Source organism: Tamandua tetradactyla, chromosome 7 (genome assembly GCF_023851605.1).
Source record: "Tamandua tetradactyla isolate mTamTet1 chromosome 7, mTamTet1.pri, whole genome shotgun sequence".
In the NCBI taxonomy this organism is placed as follows: Eukaryota; Metazoa; Chordata; class Mammalia; order Pilosa; family Myrmecophagidae; genus Tamandua; species Tamandua tetradactyla.
This window is the reverse complement of record NC_135333.1, coordinates 29,301,039-29,318,166: the sequence shown is the minus strand read 5'-3', so window position 1 is coordinate 29,318,166 and position 17,128 is coordinate 29,301,039. Positions and strand designations below refer to the sequence as shown.

At 46.8% G+C, this 17,128-nt stretch overlaps 1 protein-coding gene across 4 annotated transcripts in view; it reads left to right on the top strand.

Annotated features, from left to right (window-relative positions):
• The first annotated feature begins 5,820 nt into the window (after positions 1-5,820).
• Positions 5,821-17,128, top strand: part of CIMIP4 (ciliary microtubule inner protein 4) — a 31,529-nt gene continuing 20,221 nt past the window's right edge. Inside the window, exons 1-5 of one of the 4 annotated variants that reach the window (XM_077168721.1) lie at positions 5,821-5,938; positions 7,040-7,131; positions 10,764-10,823; positions 13,413-13,855; positions 14,470-14,614. In XM_077168721.1, the coding sequence (XP_077024836.1) occupies positions 10,802-10,823; positions 13,413-13,855; positions 14,470-14,614 (610 nt within the window). In that variant the 5' untranslated portion in view covers positions 5,821-5,938; positions 7,040-7,131; positions 10,764-10,801. The other 3 variants (XM_077168720.1, XM_077168722.1, XM_077168723.1) reach the window with 3 other exon arrangements.

The window sequence follows — 17,128 nt, the reverse complement described above, 5'->3', positions numbered from 1 at the left end:
CCTTGAGAGCCAGGGACCAAGCCCGTCACTGATGTCCCTCAGCCCGAGCCCAGGCTCTGTGGTGAACGGGTGCTCAGTAGATGCTGGAGAGACTGGAATGGGGGCTGGGGGGTTGGGAGTTGGCGCGAAGGCTGAGGCCTTTGCAGTCTGATGATGAGGGTGATAGGGCAGGCTGGACAGCTGCCCCTTGCTAGCTCACAGGCCTTTTCAGACCAGCTGCAGGTACCCTATTAGAGCCTTGAGTCGAGATGGGGAGTGGGGCTGAAGAGCCGGCCATTTGGGATGATGACTTCACCTGCCCTTCCCGCTCCAACAATTCCCAAGTTCGTTCAGCCAACACGCTCTCTGAGCACCCACTGACCTGGGCCCTGCTCCAGGCCCGGGGAACTCAGCAGTGAGTACAGCAGTCCACAGTCCTCCTCAAATGTGGTTTGAGTCCTACTGGGGGGCAGGGGAAGAGATAGAAAGCAAATATGTACAGTATGTTCAAGTGCTATGTGACAAGGGTTATGGAAGAAAGGGCAGGGAAGGGCGCGCGGGGGGGGGTGTTGGGTTAGGATGCTCTTAAACTCAGAACAGTCTGTGGTTTTTTGGGGGGGGAGGAGGGGCATGGGCAGGCTCTGGGAATCGAACCCGGGTCCCTGGCATGGCAGGCGAGAATTATTCCACTGAGCCACCATTGCCCCGCCCTGTGTTTTATTTTTGTATTTTAAAAATTTCTCAGCATTGCATCTTTTTGTTTTCGCCCGTTTTTGTTTTTTTTTTAATTGGGTGATTATTTTTTTTAAATTTTATGTATTTTTATTATGAACAACAAACAAACATACAAGCATTCTTGACATGGTGTAAATCAGTGGCTCACAATATCATCACATAGTTGTGTATTCATCACCATGATCAGTTTTTTGAACATTTGCCTCTCTCCAGCAAAAGAAAGACAAAAGAAAAAGTTAAAAACTCATATGCCATACCCTTTTGCACTCCCTCTCATTGACCACTAATATTTCAATCTACTCAACTTATTTTAACCTTTGTTCCCTCTATTGTTTGTTTATTTCTTATCCATATTATTTACTCATCTGTCCATACTGTAGATAAAAGGAACATCAGACACAAGGCTTTCACAATCACACAGTCACATTGTGAAAGCTATATCATTATACATTCATGTTCAAGAAATATGGCTACTGGAACACAGCTCTACAGTTTCAGGTACTTTCTTCTAGCCACTCTAACACACCATAAACTAAAAAGGTGATATCTATATAATGTATAAGTACAACCAGGATAACCTCTCAACTCTGTTTGAAATCTCTCAGCCACTGACACGTCATTTTGTCTCATTTCTCTCTTCCCCCTTTTGGTTGAGAAGGTTTTCTCAATCCCTTGATGTTGAGTACCAGCTCATTCTAGGATTTTTGTCCCACGTTGCCAGGGAGGTTTACACCTCTGGGAGTCATGTCCCACGTAGAGAAGGGGAGGGCAGTGAGTTTGCTTGCCATGTCTGCTGAGAGAGAGAGGCTACATCTGAGCAACAAAAGAGGTTCTCTGGGAGTGACTGTTAGGCTTAATTTTTAGTAGGCTTGGTCTATCCTTTGTGGGGTAAGTTTCATTGAACAAACCCTAAGATTGACACAGCAACAGCAGAGGTAAATAATAAGGGGAGGGACACGAGTTAAGAGTTAGATTTCCTATTTGGTGAGGGTGTGTTTGTTACTTATCTTTCTCTACAATGAAATTATCTAAAATCAAGAGTGTTGGTGGACTGTAGAGTTTGGGCACTATGTATGATGCCTGATGAATGCTGGTGGATGAAGGACGCACCGACTGAGAAATAGATTGGTGAACAATGGTATATACATATGATCGAAGGTTGTGCTGCTACCAAAAGAAACAAAGTCGTGAAGCATGCAACCATGTGAATGAACATGTGGGACATTGGTGAGGCAAAATAAGCCAGAAATGAAAGAACAATTATGGTATGGTCTCCTTTAGAAAATGCTTATAAGGAAACGGGGGCCTAAACTGTAAGCGTATAGCAGACACATTTGGTCTGAAGTGGTAAGTATTATTTTTGGATTTTGAGAGGCTGTTTTATATACACATAACCTGGTATTTAGAGATGAGAACAAAGCTGTTCAAGTGGGGATTAAAGTAATTCAGAACACAGTGGTAAGGAAGACAGTGTCTATATTTTAGACCGCATATACTCTTTGAGACCAAAGGAAGAAAGGTTTATTTTGTCTGTAACACAAAATTTAACTCAACCTGTCTGGATGGCTTATTTGAACAATTGGAACACAGGGAGCGCAGAATAAGAATGAGGGCCTTTAATTCTGTACTGCTAATGTAATGCCTGGATACATACTAGAATATGGTAAGCAGATAATCAAAAAGTATTGACAAAGTCCCTTGAGGGTTGGGAGAAAAAATATGAAACTATTAAACTTTATCACCAGGGAATTCCCTGATACTGTGTCAAACTTTAGGGACACCCAAACAATAGGCCTTGATCTTAAGGCTTACTCTTTTTTTAAAAATTTTTTTATTAATTAAAAAAAATTACAGGAAAGAAACACAAACATTCCCAACATGTGACCATTCCATTCTGTATATATAATTAGTAATTCATAATATCATCACATAGCTGCAGATTCATCATCATGATCATTTCTTAGAACATTTGCATCAATTAGAAAAAGAAACAAAAAGACAACAGAAAAATAAAATGAAAACAGAAAAAAAGCCATACACACCATTACCCCTTACTCCTCCCTTTCATTGATCACTAGCATTTCAAACTAAATTTATTTTAACATTTGTTCCCCCTATTATTTATTTTTATTCCATATGTTCTACTCATCTGTTGACAAGGTAGATAAAAGGAGCATAGGACACAAGGTTTTCACAATCACACAGTCACACTGTGAAAGTTACACCATTATACAATCATCATCAAGAAACACGGCTACTGGAACACAGCTCTACATTTTCAGGTAGTTCCCTCCAGCCTCTCCATTTCCTCTTGGATAACAAGGTGATATCTACTTAATGCATAAGAATAACCTCCAGGATAACCTCTTGATTCTGTTTGGAATCTCTCAGCCATTGACACTTTGAGGCTTACTTTTATGAAGCTTATGTGGGTAGCGGAGAAGCTTAGCCTACCTATAGGTGTGCCTAAGAATTACCTCAGGAGAACCTCTGTTGTTGCTCAGATGTGCCCTCCCTCTCTCTAAGCCCAACTCTGCAAGTGGCACCATGGCACCTGGCACCGTGGGATCAACAATTCCATCCTGACCAAAAGGGTGAAAAGAAGTGTAACTAATAGAGTATCAATGGCTGAGAGAGTTTAAAATGAAGTTGAGAGGCATCTCTGGAGGCTGCTCTTATGTAAGCTGCAGTTAGACCTTGCTACCTATCATAACCTGCCAACCCCCAACCAGGACCATTCCAGCCAATCCTAAAGAACACCTAGGGCAATATATAAGATTATACACAGGTTCCATGAACTAGAGTAACTTTCCAGAAACCTACAACCTCCAGATGGTTCCCTGGACCAGATAAATTCTGAAACCTAGAGGGCCCAGCCTCTCCAGAATATCAGCTAGTTCCATCTCCCTACCCCATATTATTGACAGCCCCTTCCAACATAAAAACTGTTAGAATGGCTATAGCCCAAGTACTCCTAAAGAGAGGGACAGAAAGATCAAAGGTGATGGTGGAGTTATACATAAAAGATAATATTTAACAAATGAATATGATTGCTGAATCATTAAATTGATATCTCTTTTAATCTCCAGTATATTAGAGCAGCTAGAAGTAAAAAACTAAAATTGTGGAATTGTAACCCATGCCAAACTCTGAATTCTGTTCCACAACTAACTGTGGTGCGGTTTTTTGAAATTTATTGCTTTTTTTGTATATATGTTATTTTTCACAGAAAAGAAAAAAAAGTCAATTGTGATGATAAAAAACTATTTATTTTTTCTAGTCTCCCATATTCTGGAGCAGCTAGAAGGAAAAATCCGAGAGGATCATGTGGTAGCCCATGACAAACTGGGATCTGTCCTGTAACTACTTGTTGAAGAGTGCTTTGAAAACTACTGCTTTTCTCTTACTTTGCTTTGTATATATGTTATATTATACAATAAAAAAAGTTAAAAAAAAAAACAATGGCTGTTCAACACGAACAATGAACTCTGATCTAAAACATGGATTAGAGTTCCTAATACAATTATAAAAATATTCTTTCATCAACTATCACAAAAGTACCACATTAATGCAAGGTGTTGATAATGCGGGGCGGGAGGGGGGTGTGTTCTATGGGAACTGAATTTTCTGCATGATTTTTCTGTAAGCTGACAACCTCTCTTATAAAAAAGAAAATGTGATTTAAAAAAATGGTGGCCTGCGCAGGTAACATTTGACTGAAGTTCTCAAGAACGTGAAGGAGTCAGCCATGCAGATAACTGGGAAAGGAAAGTTGCTGCAGAGGGAACAGCCAGTGCAAAGGCCATGAGGTTGGACTTGGTTTGGTATGTTCAACAAACAGTGGAGGCCAGTTTTACTGGGCAAAGGCAGCAAGCAGCAGAATTCAAAGGAGCTGACATCAGAGAAGTGAGAAGGGCAGGCTAGCCAGCCCTGAGACTAGCCTTGAAGATAAATGGAATGACCTTAGCTTTCACTCTGATCCAGATGGGAAGCTACTGATAAGTCCTGATTAGATGCGTGACACAGTTCAACATAGGTCAGAACAGGATCCCCTGGCTGCACAGGTGAGAAAAGACGATAAGGGAGTGGGTTGGGCGACCTCTAATGTGCCGCCCTGGTGTTGCCTCATGGTGCTGATGGCCTTGTTGGGTTTCCTCCCTGTGAGTGTGGGTGGGACCTGTGACCTGCTTTCAACTAATAAAAATGGCAAAAGTCATGGGATGCCATTTGTATACCTACAATACAGAAGACTGTCAGCCCAGTCTTGCAAGGAGACTCTGTTCTTTGTTGGCTTTGATAAAGAAATGCTCATGTTGGTGAAGCTCATTGCTTTAATTTCCTGGACTGCTCAAACAAAGACCATGAAGTGGGTCGGTTTAAACAACAGAAGTTTATTTGCTCATGGTTTGAGTCTGGGAAAAAGTCCAAATCAAGGTATTATCAAGGCGATGCTTTCTTCCCAAAGATTGTAGCTTTCTGGGGCTGGCTGCTGGCCTTTGTTATATGGCAGGGCACGTGGTGGCCCCTTCTGGCCTCTCTCTTCTCAGGCTCTGAGGATTACAGCTTCTGGCTGCTCCCTCTGTGGCTTCCGCCCTGTCTGAGTGAATTTCATCCCACTTGTAAAGGACTCTACTAATAGGATGAAGACCCATCTTGATTGTGGTGGGTCATGCCTTCTTAATTGAAATAACCTCAACAAAAGGTCCTACTTACAATGGGTTCCCACCCGCAGGAAGGGATTAGATTAAAGGACAGGTTTTTCTGGGGAAAGTACAGCTTCAAACCATCACATAGCAAGGAACTTGAGAGCAGCCTCTGGCCAACAGCTAACCAGAAACGGAGGACTTCTTTCCAATTGACTGAAAGCAAGTGCATCCCACTAGCAACCATGTGAGTTTGGAAGCATAATCTTCCCCAGTCAAGCCATGGATGAGACTGCAGCCCTGACTGATGCCTCGGCTGCAGCCTTCTCAGACCCAGAACTGAGAAGTCAGCTAAATTGTGCCTACACCCCTGATCTACAGAACCTATGACATAATAAATGTGCATTAAGTCATTAATTTTGTGCTAATAGTGAGAAGGCAACTGTGTTACACAAAGCAAGAGAGGGTGGTAACTTGGGCTACAGGATGGGGAAGCAGGGAAGATGTGAAGGTTGAAGAAAAAATCCAAGTCTGGTGTCTTTGGAAGGAATTGCTGATGGATTGCTTATGGGGTTTGCCAGGCAATGTGCTAACTTACCTTAACCCTTACAGGTAGATTATATTACTATTTCACATACAAAAAAAAAATTCAACTAAAGAACTTGGACAAAGTTGGTCATTAATAAGTGGCAGGCCCAGACTCTGAAGCCCCTGGACTGAACCATCGTGTTCTCTGCCTCCTGGGGAGGCCTTAGAGGCTGGGCATGCCAGGAATCATTCTCTATAGCCCCCATCCCTGTTGTTGCCCTTGCTCCTACTAAGAAGTAGTCAGACAAGACAAGAGCTAGGGCTGGCCTCATTTCCACTCTTAATAAAAGAAGCCTCTTAACTTTGTCCATCTCCTTGTGGAACTCTTGTTCAAAGTAAGAAAAGGAGACCCCTACTGTCTCACTCCTGCTCTAATTTTACGGTCTGGTCCCTGATCCCTCTGCCTATGGTTTGAACAGCTCTGAGTGCATCTCTCCCTCCAGGCTGTTCCCTCCTATGACCCACATTTATGTTCTTCAGCACATCTATGCCTTTAATATTCTAGTCATTTCTTTTAAACTCCTGCTCATCCTTCAGGATCCATCTCAAATGGCCCTTCTGTGAGCCCTGCCTTCTTTTCCCTGTGCAGAGTTCTTCACTCTCTTGACTTATTCCTTTGTACTCTCAGGAAGTTTCTTTGCACATGATCATATCTGAGCCCTTTATCCATTGTCTGGCACACAATCTGGACCATGGTGGATTCTTGGTGAATATTTTATGAATGGATTGGTGAATATTTTATGAATGGATGAGAGAGGGGACCAATGCACAAAGGTCTCTCCTCCCCTTAGTGCTGTCTTTCATCTGGCCTCTGTCCTCTAGGGGTGCACCTAACAGCTATCTGAGGTAACAGAGCCCTGTGTACAATGATTGCCATGGCAACTCCAATGAGCAGCGGGGTAAGACTACTTCCTAGCAAACAGCTATCAGTCTTCACCAGCAGTTCTGCAGTGCAGATCAGCACTCCTGGGCTTCAGTACACACCAGAGTGGTTCAGATGTTAGGAAAGAGATTGCAGCAGTGCAGCAGGGACGTGTGAAGTGGGCCAGGGGTCTTCCAGGACACAGGATATGCTATTTCTTCTCCCCACTCAGAACAGCTTGTGAGTGAAGAGGACCCAGGCCGGGACTGGACCTACCCACCCACCCCTGCCTTGATCAACGTCTCTTGGGACCTTTCACTCCAGGTCAGAAACTGACTGTGAGTCCAAATGTCTGTTCAAGCTGGTCCAGGTGACTCTGGGCTGGTGGTGCCATTGGGGCCAACAGGGATCTGCTGTGGGCAGTACAGCACACATTGGAGACAAATAGTATCCTGGCCCACACCTGTGGACCAGGGTATTAGCAGAAAGTTAACTTGAAAGACAGAGTATGTGGGGCCCAGTATCAGCTCCATGTTGGGTGAGATCCTTTTTCTTTTCTGAGCCTCAGTTTCTCTACCTGGGAAGGAGGGTGAGTTAATACATTTCCTGCATATCTCACTGGGTATTTGTGAAGATGGACTAACCTGCTAGATGTAAGAGTTCTTGGCATATGAGTTGCATTTTGTATCTATTTCTGCATAGCAAATCACCTCCCAAAAGTAGTAGCTTATAACAATAGCATTTATTATCTCATGGTTTCTGTGGGTCAAGAATCCAAACCTATCTTAGATGGATGCTCATTCTCAGGGTCTCTCATTAAGCTGTCATCAGCTGTTGGCTCAACTAAAGAAGGACCCACTTTCAAGGATCCATGTGGCAGGATCTCAGCCTTGTGGGTTGATGAACTGAGGGCTTCAGTTCTTCAAGAGCTGTTGGCCAGGGGACCATCCTCAGTTCTTTGTCTTGTGGGTCTTTCTGTAGGGCAGCTCACAGCATGAAATCTGGGTTCCAATATAGCAAGTGAACTGAGAAGAGCCACAGAAAGTGTGAAGAAGACAGAAGTCAAGGTCTTTTAAGACCTGACCTTGGAAGAGACATGCCACTATTTTTGCTATAAACTATGGGTTTAAAGCAAGGAACTAGTCTGGCCCACACTCAAGGGGAGGGAATTACACAAGTGTGTGAACACCAAGAGGCAGGGATCATGGGCACCCATGTCAGAGCTGCCTACCACAGTCCGCCCTCTGACCCCATGATACACATTCCTTCTACATTCAAAGTACATTCATCCCCTTTCAAGATCTCCCGAAGTCTCAACCCATTTCAGCATACGCTCAAAATCTAGAAACTCACCAATATATCAGGCCCAGGCATAGATGAGGCTCTGTTCTAGTTTGCTAGCTGCCTGAATGCAATACACCAGAACAGAATGGCTTTTAAAAAGGGGAATTTAATAGTTTATAGTTTTAAGGCCAAGAAAATGTCCCAGTTACAACAAGTCTATAGAAATGTCCAATCTGAGGCATCAGGGAAAGATACTTTGGTTCAAAAAGGCCGATGAAGTTCAGGGTTTCTCTCTCAAGTGAGAAGGCACATGGTGAACAGAGCCAGGGTTTCTCTCTCAGCTGGAAGGGCACATGGTGAGCATGGTGTCATCTGCTAGCTTTCTCCTCTGCCTTCTGGTTTCATGAAGCTCCCCGGGAGGTGTTTTACTTCTTCATCTCCAAAGGTTGCTGGCTTGTAGACTCTCTACTTTGTGGTGCTTCAGCATTCTCTATTCTCTCTGAACTTCTCTCATTCTCCAAAATGTTCCTTCATTTTTAGGACTCCAGAAACTTATCAAGACCCACCCAAGTGGGTGGAGACATGTCGTCACCTAATCCAGCTTAACAACCACTCTTTTTTTTTTCTTCAGCTTTTATAAATGGAATTTATTAGATTGCAAGTTAACAGTTCTAAGACCTTAAAAATGTCCAAACTAAGGCATCCAGGGAAAGAAACCTTGACTCAAGAAAGGCTGATGGGTCCAGAACACCTCTGTCAGCTGGGAAAGCACATGGCTGGCATCTGCTGGTCCTTTGGCTTCTGGTTTCAAACAGCTTTCCTGGGAGGGTTTTCTTTCTTTTTTTTTTTTAACAACCACTCTTGATTAAATCACATCTCTAGGAAGATGATCTAGTTACAGTTTCAAACATGCAGTATTGAATAAGGATTATTCTGCCTTTATGAAATGGGATTTAGATTAAAGCATGGCTTTTCTAGGGGGCATACATCCTTTCAAACCAGCACAGGCTCCTTGGGTATTGTTCCTTGGGTACAGCATCTTGAATACAGTTCTCCATTTGTAGATCTTTGAAACTATTTGTCCCTAACACACTGAACATACAATGGTTTAACAGGCACAGGATAAGAGCCATAGCCATTCCTATTCAAAAATGAGTAAAATGGGAAATGCAAAGGAGTTACTGGTCAATAGCAATAAAGTCAAGGGTATTATTGCCAACCTTTTGCTAAAGCCTTAGAGACATCAAAGGTTAAGAGTATGATTCAGCCACCCCAAGGGCCCTTTAAAGAGCTTGAGTTTGCCCCACATATCCTCTCAATGGAACAGATGGCCTCTAGGGTGTTTTCCCTCAATAGGAGTCCCAAATAGAAAATGGTGTGGCTTTTGTCCAATGGCGTGAACTCTTGTAAATTTCCTGGTTTTTGAGAAAAGTGTATCAGTAGACCCTGTGAAGGGACTCCCAGAGGCAGCAAAGAACAGCCCCTTCCTTCTTTTCCTCAGTATTGCTTTGGTCTCCAGACTCACTGTCCCAGCCCTGAATTCCTGGGTGCATTCTGTTTGAAGACAAGAGAAATGGAGGGGTTGGGGTGAAAAGGATAAAGTACAAAATGAAATGAGATCATTGGGCCTCCAAATATAATTGGTAGAAAAGTAGGCTGAGAAAACTACTCAGCTGCAAACACATGCTACTTGTCATTAAGAGCAAGAGAGAGTAGAAGCAAGAGTCCAAGAGGCAGAGCTGAGAGACATGGAGAATTATGCTCAGGCTTTGCAACCTAATCATGGAACTTTCAATATTTATGTGAATAGATTTCAGAATTGCTATGGACCAGCATCACACTACTGCAAGATGTTAATAATAGGAGAGTTATCTGGGAACTCTATTTTCTGTATGATGTTTTTGTAAATCTACAACTTCTCTAATAAAAAAATTATATTAAAGAAATTACAAAAAGCCTAAATAGGTAAAATAAGAAGACTATGACTAAGAAAATGATCACCTGGGAAAAAGAAGCACAAACACGCAAGCTACAGGTTTTGAAGATGCCAGAGCTTCCCTTCAAACTTGGCCCAAAGACATGTTCCTCTAAGAGTGAGGTTGCCCCAGACCATGGGTTCTTACTCTTGCCTGTCCTCCATCTTGGCCAAGCTGGTTCCCCCACTTGACCTTGAATTTCTAGCCAGTAAAGTAGACACACAAAAAAATAAAATGAAATGAAAATAAAGTAGACACAATCCTATTAAGAGGGCAGATCATTGCCAGCATGGGAAATGGGTGTTTTTGTGTGTGTGTATGGGGGTGGGGGCAAAGACCCCACAGCCAGGGGCCTGCTGGTGGAGGAGGAAGAGATGGAAGGAAAACATTGTGAAAGAGGAAGAGGAGCCTGGGGTCCCAAGGCTGTTTGAAAAAGGCCTTTAGGGCACTGAGGTGGGGATGTCTAGGGCTTTGCAGAGAAAGGGGAGCCTACAGAGGTCCAGGAGGCAGTCCCCACTGCCAGAGGTGATGGGTAGATGGAGCAGGAGGCTTTGCTGGTCTGGGCAGTGCCAGAAAGCACTCAGTCATAAGATCCTGTTCCAGAGCAGACGCCCCTGCCTCCCTGTTCAGCTCATCCTCATCCTCTGAGACCGCGTGTGTCATCTGAGATAATAGAATGTGTTTCTTTGTCTACAGGACTAAGCTTGAAATTACCTGTCCCAGAACAAGAGTCAATGGAGCTGGGCCACAGACCAGGTAGGCTGGGTGAACCAGGACCTGTGGAGGGGATGCCAGGGACAGCAAGGAACAGCCGCTTCCTTCTTTTCCTCAGTTTTGCTTTGGTCTCCAGGCCCACTGTCCAGGCCCTGAATTCCTGATGCAGTCTGTTTGAAGACAGAAGAGAAATGGAGGAAAAGGATTATTTCTAAGCCCTTGCAATTGTGCCAAGCCTGGGGCTTATGACCCCAATATGGTCCCCACCTAAGGGGCCACAGAGTTAGAGGGGAGATGGTGACACACTCACCCACCCGTGTGCATCAGAAGGGCGTGGTGCTTTGTGGACAGGAAGGAAATTCAACATGGCTGGAGGCTGGGAGAGGGACAGAGGGTCGTGAGAGAAGAGGCCCCACCAGGTCCTGGGCTGAATCCCTGAGGGCAGGGTCTGCTCTGGGGTCGGCTCTGAGAAGGATCCTCACTGCTGGCTGGCCAGCAGCGGGTGGCTGAGGCCAGCAGAGAGACTGGGGGAGAGGGGATTCCCGTGAGTTGAGGATGAGTCTCCTGCTGGGAGCTTTATCAAATGACCTGAATGGCCCTTGTCAAACACCCGGATTCCCCACCTCTCATTCCAGATTCTGGTACGGCAGCTCTGGGAGGGGCCTGGGAATCCGTATCTTTAACAAGTACCCTGGGTGATTCTGATGAAAGGGAAAGTGTAGAAAACTCTGATTATTCCATTGTCACTCTAGTCATGAGAAATAGAATTCACTCTGCCTCTTTATAGCTTAAAGAATGGCGTGGATGCAAAGTGGAGTTGCAGTGGGATTCCTGGAATGTAAGATGCAGGCAGCCATTCATTCACTCAACAAACATTTAGATCCGAGAGGACAGAGATTGTCCTCTGCCTGGTGCTTGGCACAGCACCTGACACACTGCAGATGTTCAGTGAATGAATAGATGAATGTAGTAGTGGCTCTGAGTCCTGCCATCAAAGTGCTCCTCACCCCCAGGGGCAGGCCGAGGGCGATGGAGGAGACAGCCAGAAGCACAGTCCAGGGAGAAGTGGGGAGCACCACTCCTGAAGTCCCGAGCCCCGAACCCTGTGGGGCTCTGGGAGGAGCCTACCCCTTGCGCTGGGCCTGGGTCTCTCCAGCAGCAGGCCGACGGGCCCTGATTGAGCAGATGGGAACTGAGCAGCGCCCTTCCCACCCTCTGCCCCCACTCTTCTGTGAAATCTCCCCCACTCTGCACGGTCCCCAGCCCTTAGGCGGCTTTGGTCCTCCCTACAGCTGTCCCTCTGCTAGGCTGCCAGCTTGCTGGGACAGAACCCAGGACCAGGGAAACCTGTCTTGGGAAGCGATTCCCTTCTGCCTTTTCTGTAGGGGACGAGGGGAGACAACAGGGTGACACTGTCTGGTTTCAGCTTGCCGGGACAGTGGAGGTGCAGGGGAATTTGAGCAGGAAGCGGGCAGGCCTGGGTCTCAGCTTTCTCCATCTCCCACTGCTCTGGGGAAGGGTCTGCAGCCCACCTCGGGGTGGGCAGGAGGGGCTCTGCTACAGCACCACCCCTTGATGACAGTTACACAAAGCCTGATGGCCAGCGAAGCCTGGCGCTCGAGGCTGCCTCTTCTGAAAAAGAAACCTGGACCCAGCTGAAGGACCACCAGTGAAGCGGGGGCTAGGATCTTGTGCGGGCTGAGGGGAACGTTAGGTCTCTACCCGCTGCCAGGAGTAGATCCTCAAGGCATGCTGTTGTCTTTTTTAACAGCACGTTACAAAACCATATATAGAATTTGATGCCATTTACAAACAGAAGCAAAACCCAAACTACGTTTCAAGAGGGCCTGAGGGGCTGTGGTCTCTCTGACTGGAGCCAGCGGAGGGTGCAGAGAACGACGTGGTGGCCCCGGGGAAGCTGTGGGCGCTGGGCTCCTGGCAGGCTGGGAGCCTTTGGCAGGAGGGTGGGTGACAGGAAGGTTGGTGATGAGGTGGGGATCTTAGAGCACGGAGGAGGGGAGCAGGAGGTGTGGAGCTGTCATGAATGGGGGAGGAGGGCAAAAGCCAGGGTCCCAGTCCCACTCTGGCCCTTTCCAGTTGTGTCTCATGGTCAAGCCCAGGAATGGCCTCTGCAGCCTCCACGGCTGCCAATTCCCTGCCACCCCCACCCGCTGGATTGTTGACTATAATTTCACCAAGACATAGTATTTTTTTCTATAGTATTTTGTCAGTATGACGGGGAAAGGAACTAATCAAATGTTGCCAGAGACACTGAAGCACAGAGAGGTCATTTCTCTTGCTCAGGGTCACACAGGCTGGACAGGCAGGCTTTGGCTACGGCCCCTATTGTTGAAAGTGACGTGGGAGTCCACAGTGACTGCTTCTGTGCTGCGGGGGCTCGGTAGACTGAAATAACTTCTCCCTCTGCCTCTCTCCCGATTTCTCACTCCCGCCTCTGACTCCTGTGCTTGCTCTCTGTCCCTGTCTCCTTGTCATCTTGGCTTCCCAGGGCTCTGTGTCTGTCTGTCCTCCCCCTCCACCTCCAGCTCGGTGGGCCCCTCCCTGCCCTCTGCTTGGTGAGTTGGTCTGCCTGTCTCCCTGCCCCCCTCCCTGTCTCTCTTCCCCCTTCAGGTACCACCACCTTGACCAGGACCCACCTGAATCGCAACAGGGAGGGCCAGCAGGATGCAGAGTCCTGCAGACATGCCCGCAGCCCCTCAGAGTCTTCGCAGGCACCCCTGCCCCGGAGGGGCAGCACCGGAGGTAGCCAGCTCGGGCTGGGGCGCCCGGAGGAGATCCGGCCTCCACCCCCCACGGCTGTCAGCAGGGATGCCCTGGGGGTGGACCCCCAGCCTGGGCACCTGAAGAAGGGGGGCCCCAGGCCCTCCTCGCGGGAGAACTGGGCCTCCCGAGATGGGGCTCAGCCATGCCAGGGGCCCAAGAAAGCCCTTAGCTTGGCGGCCCAGGACTGCAGGGCCCCACCCGGGAGCTGGGAGAAGAACAGCGTCATTCCTGACAACATCCGCCACAAGTTCGGGAGTGCCGTGGTGGGCCAGCTGGTCTCTGAGGAACAGGTGCGCGGGGGGCGAGTGCAGGGCGGCCCGGGGCGAGGAGCCAAGAAGGCCCTGCCCTCCTGTCCATTAGAGCCCCAACGTTTAGTCTGCCGTGAAACCCTTCACACCCGGCGACCCATTTACTCTTCCCAGCGCCCCTAGGAGGAAGGTATTACTATGCCATTTTATGGATAAGTAACCTAGCCTAACCGGCCCAGTTACGTGAGACCAGCCTCCCCGCTGGGTCTGCACGGACCCCCTCGAGCTGAACGTGTGTGGCTTCCACGCCAGGAGGCAGCCAGGGCGCTGAGAAGTGGGCGAGTCCCAGTCCTCGCCGAGGCGGGTCCCCCTTTCTAAAATGGCAGGAATGATATCGCCCGACAAGGACCCCGCCCAGTGCTGCACGTCATAGATGCTCAAAGCATGGAGCAATTTTCCTGCTCGCCCCGGCCCCCATGCTCCCAGCCCACGGGGTGGGGGAGGAGGGGGTGGTGGGACACTGGGTTCTCCAGGCCCTGGGGAGGGCTGCAGGCTAAGGAAAGGGGGGCAGGGAGTGGGGAGGGCAGGGCCACGGAGGAGTTAGACGGAGATGGGGGACCTGACCCTGCCTTCCCTCTCCGTCCCTCCCCCTTCAGGCTCGAAAGGCCATCAGTGACGCGGTGGAGGGCCAGAAGAGGCCCAGCCCCTGGCCCAGCCGGACCCGGAACCCCACGGGACTCTCCTCCACCTTCTCAGACTACTATGACCTGGGCTACAACATGCGGTCGAATTTGTTTCAAGGTCAGGCCACAGGGCAAGTGGGTGGGCTGTGAATGCCCCGTGTGTTCAAGGCGCCGGTCAGGGGAAAGGCCTTTGCGGTCTGAGCATCAGTTTCTCAGTCACCAGAGGAGACATTCATTTCCTGGTCACCAGGGGCCTCCTCTGTGCCAAGGCCTGTGCCTAGGAAGGGGAGTGTCCCGGCCCCTGGGCAAATTTTCAATCCTGGGCAGAAGGTCCATCCTGGTAGGGGGTCAGCTGGACACCGCTGGTTTTTTTTTTTTTTTCTTTCAGCTATTTCTGTGTTTCTTTTATTTTTTAAGCATTTTTTATTGTGAAATACAAAATATATACAAAAAATGAATAAATTTCAAAGTACACTTTAACAAGTAGCTATAGAACAGATTTCAGAGTTTGGTCTGGGTTACAGCTCCACAATTTTACATTCTTCCTTCTAGCAGCTCTAAGACACAGGAGACTAAACTATCAGTATCATGATTCAGCAGTTATATTCATTTGTTAAATCCTATCTTCTCTGTTATAACTCCACCTTATTCTCTGATCCTTCTCCCATTCTTTATGGGTATTTGGGCTCTGCCCACTGGGGGCTGGTACTAGATGACATTCTTGGACAGTTTGGCCCATCTGGGTTTCAGGACTTATCTGGCCGAGGAACTATTTGGAGGTTGTAGGTTTCTGGAAAGTAATCATAATACATGGAACTTTTGTGGAATCTCAGATGGAGATCTAGGTGTTCTTAAGGGCGGGCAGTAATGGTTTCGGTTGGAGTTTGACAAACTGCGGACAAAAGCAATAACTAGCTGAAGCTTGCGTAAGAGTAGCCTCCAGAATAGCCTCTTGACTCTATGTGAACTCTCTCAGTCACTGATATATTATTTTGCAACATTTCCCCCCCTCTCACTCAGGATGGTGGTGTTAACCCCATGGGGCCAGGGCCAGGCTCATCCCTGGATTTCATCTCCCTCACTGCCAGGGAGGCTTTCACCCCTGGATGTCATGTCCCATGCAGGGAGGAGGGTGATGACTTTACTTGCAGAGTTGGTGTGCATCTGAACAACAGAAGAGGTCCTCTGGAAGTGACTCTTAGGCATAACTATAGGTAGGCTTAGCTTCTCTGCCTCATAAATAAGCTTCACTGCCTCAAGATCAAGGGCTTGACCTACTGACGTGAGAGTCCCTGTTTGAGACAGTGTCAGTGGTTTTCCTGGTGGTGTAAAGCTTAATAGTTTCATATTTTTTCTTCTGTCCCTCAAGAGACTTTGCCAATACTTTCTAACTAACATATTCTGGGATATATCTGGGTATTCCATTAAGCAATAGAGAATTACAAGCCCTCATTCCCATTTTTGGCTCCATGTGTTTGAGTTGTTTAAATGATCTATCCAGACAGGTTGAGTTAGATATGTGCTACAGAAAATTTAGGTTTTGAATAAAATAAACTTTTCCCTTGGTCTTACACAGTACGTTAAGTTCTAAAATATGGACAATGTCCTCTTTACCCTGTATTCTGATCCACCCCAGTCCCAACCCTATTGGCCTCGTTCCCATCTCCAATTGAAGCCCAATCTCTCCTTCAGTTTCTTTCACAGTTGTCGCATGTGGCAATGCCGACCCTCAGACCTGCACAACTCCTACTCTGGGTCTCAGGTGTTACTCAGGCACCGAGAGTTCCAGGAAAACATCAAGTTGCACATTCACAGCATAGCATCTCAAAATCCAGAAATGCCAACCACAGCTTGGGGCTAAAATTTGGCTGCTGTAAGAGCTTACAGTCTAGGCCCCAATTTTCTTATGAGTATTTTCTAAAAGAGGTCATACAGTATTTGCTCTTTTGTCTCTGACTTAATTTGCATCACATAATGCCCCCCAGGTTCATTCACAATGTTGCATGCCTCATGTCTTTGTTCCTTTCTGTAGCTACACAGTATTCGATAGTATGTATACAACACAGTTTGCCATTCTACTCAGTGTATCCTCCAGCCACCTCCAGCCATTGGGCATCATGTTTAATGTCCGAAGTCAATAACCCATGTCTCACATTATCCTCATTTAGTTGTACAGTCATCAATCCTCTAAATTTTAGACAATTGTTTCCAAGAGAAAAAATAACTGGTAAACACACCCTTACCAAACAGAAAATCCCCCCTTAACTCTTGTCCCTCCCCCTCCCCCAATTATTCACCCCTGGTACTGCTATTACTGCTGATGTCTTCTTGTTAAACACAAACCATAGAATGAAATAGTAGTTTTCCTCCAACACCCCAATATTATTTACTCTTTGTACAAGATTCATACTTTTGAAGTAGTTCATGCAAGAACTTTATATTTGTAGTGTTTATCTAGGGGATACATGGCTCCATACCACCCCTTTCAATCATGTTCACCTTCAATATGGCAATAGTTTTTATAGATCCACTAATGAACTCTGTTTACTTCTATCCATTCCTTATATTTAAGCTCAACCTCATTAGCTAACTGTTGATGCATCTCTAGCGTCTGTGTATCTCCAGGTCCCCT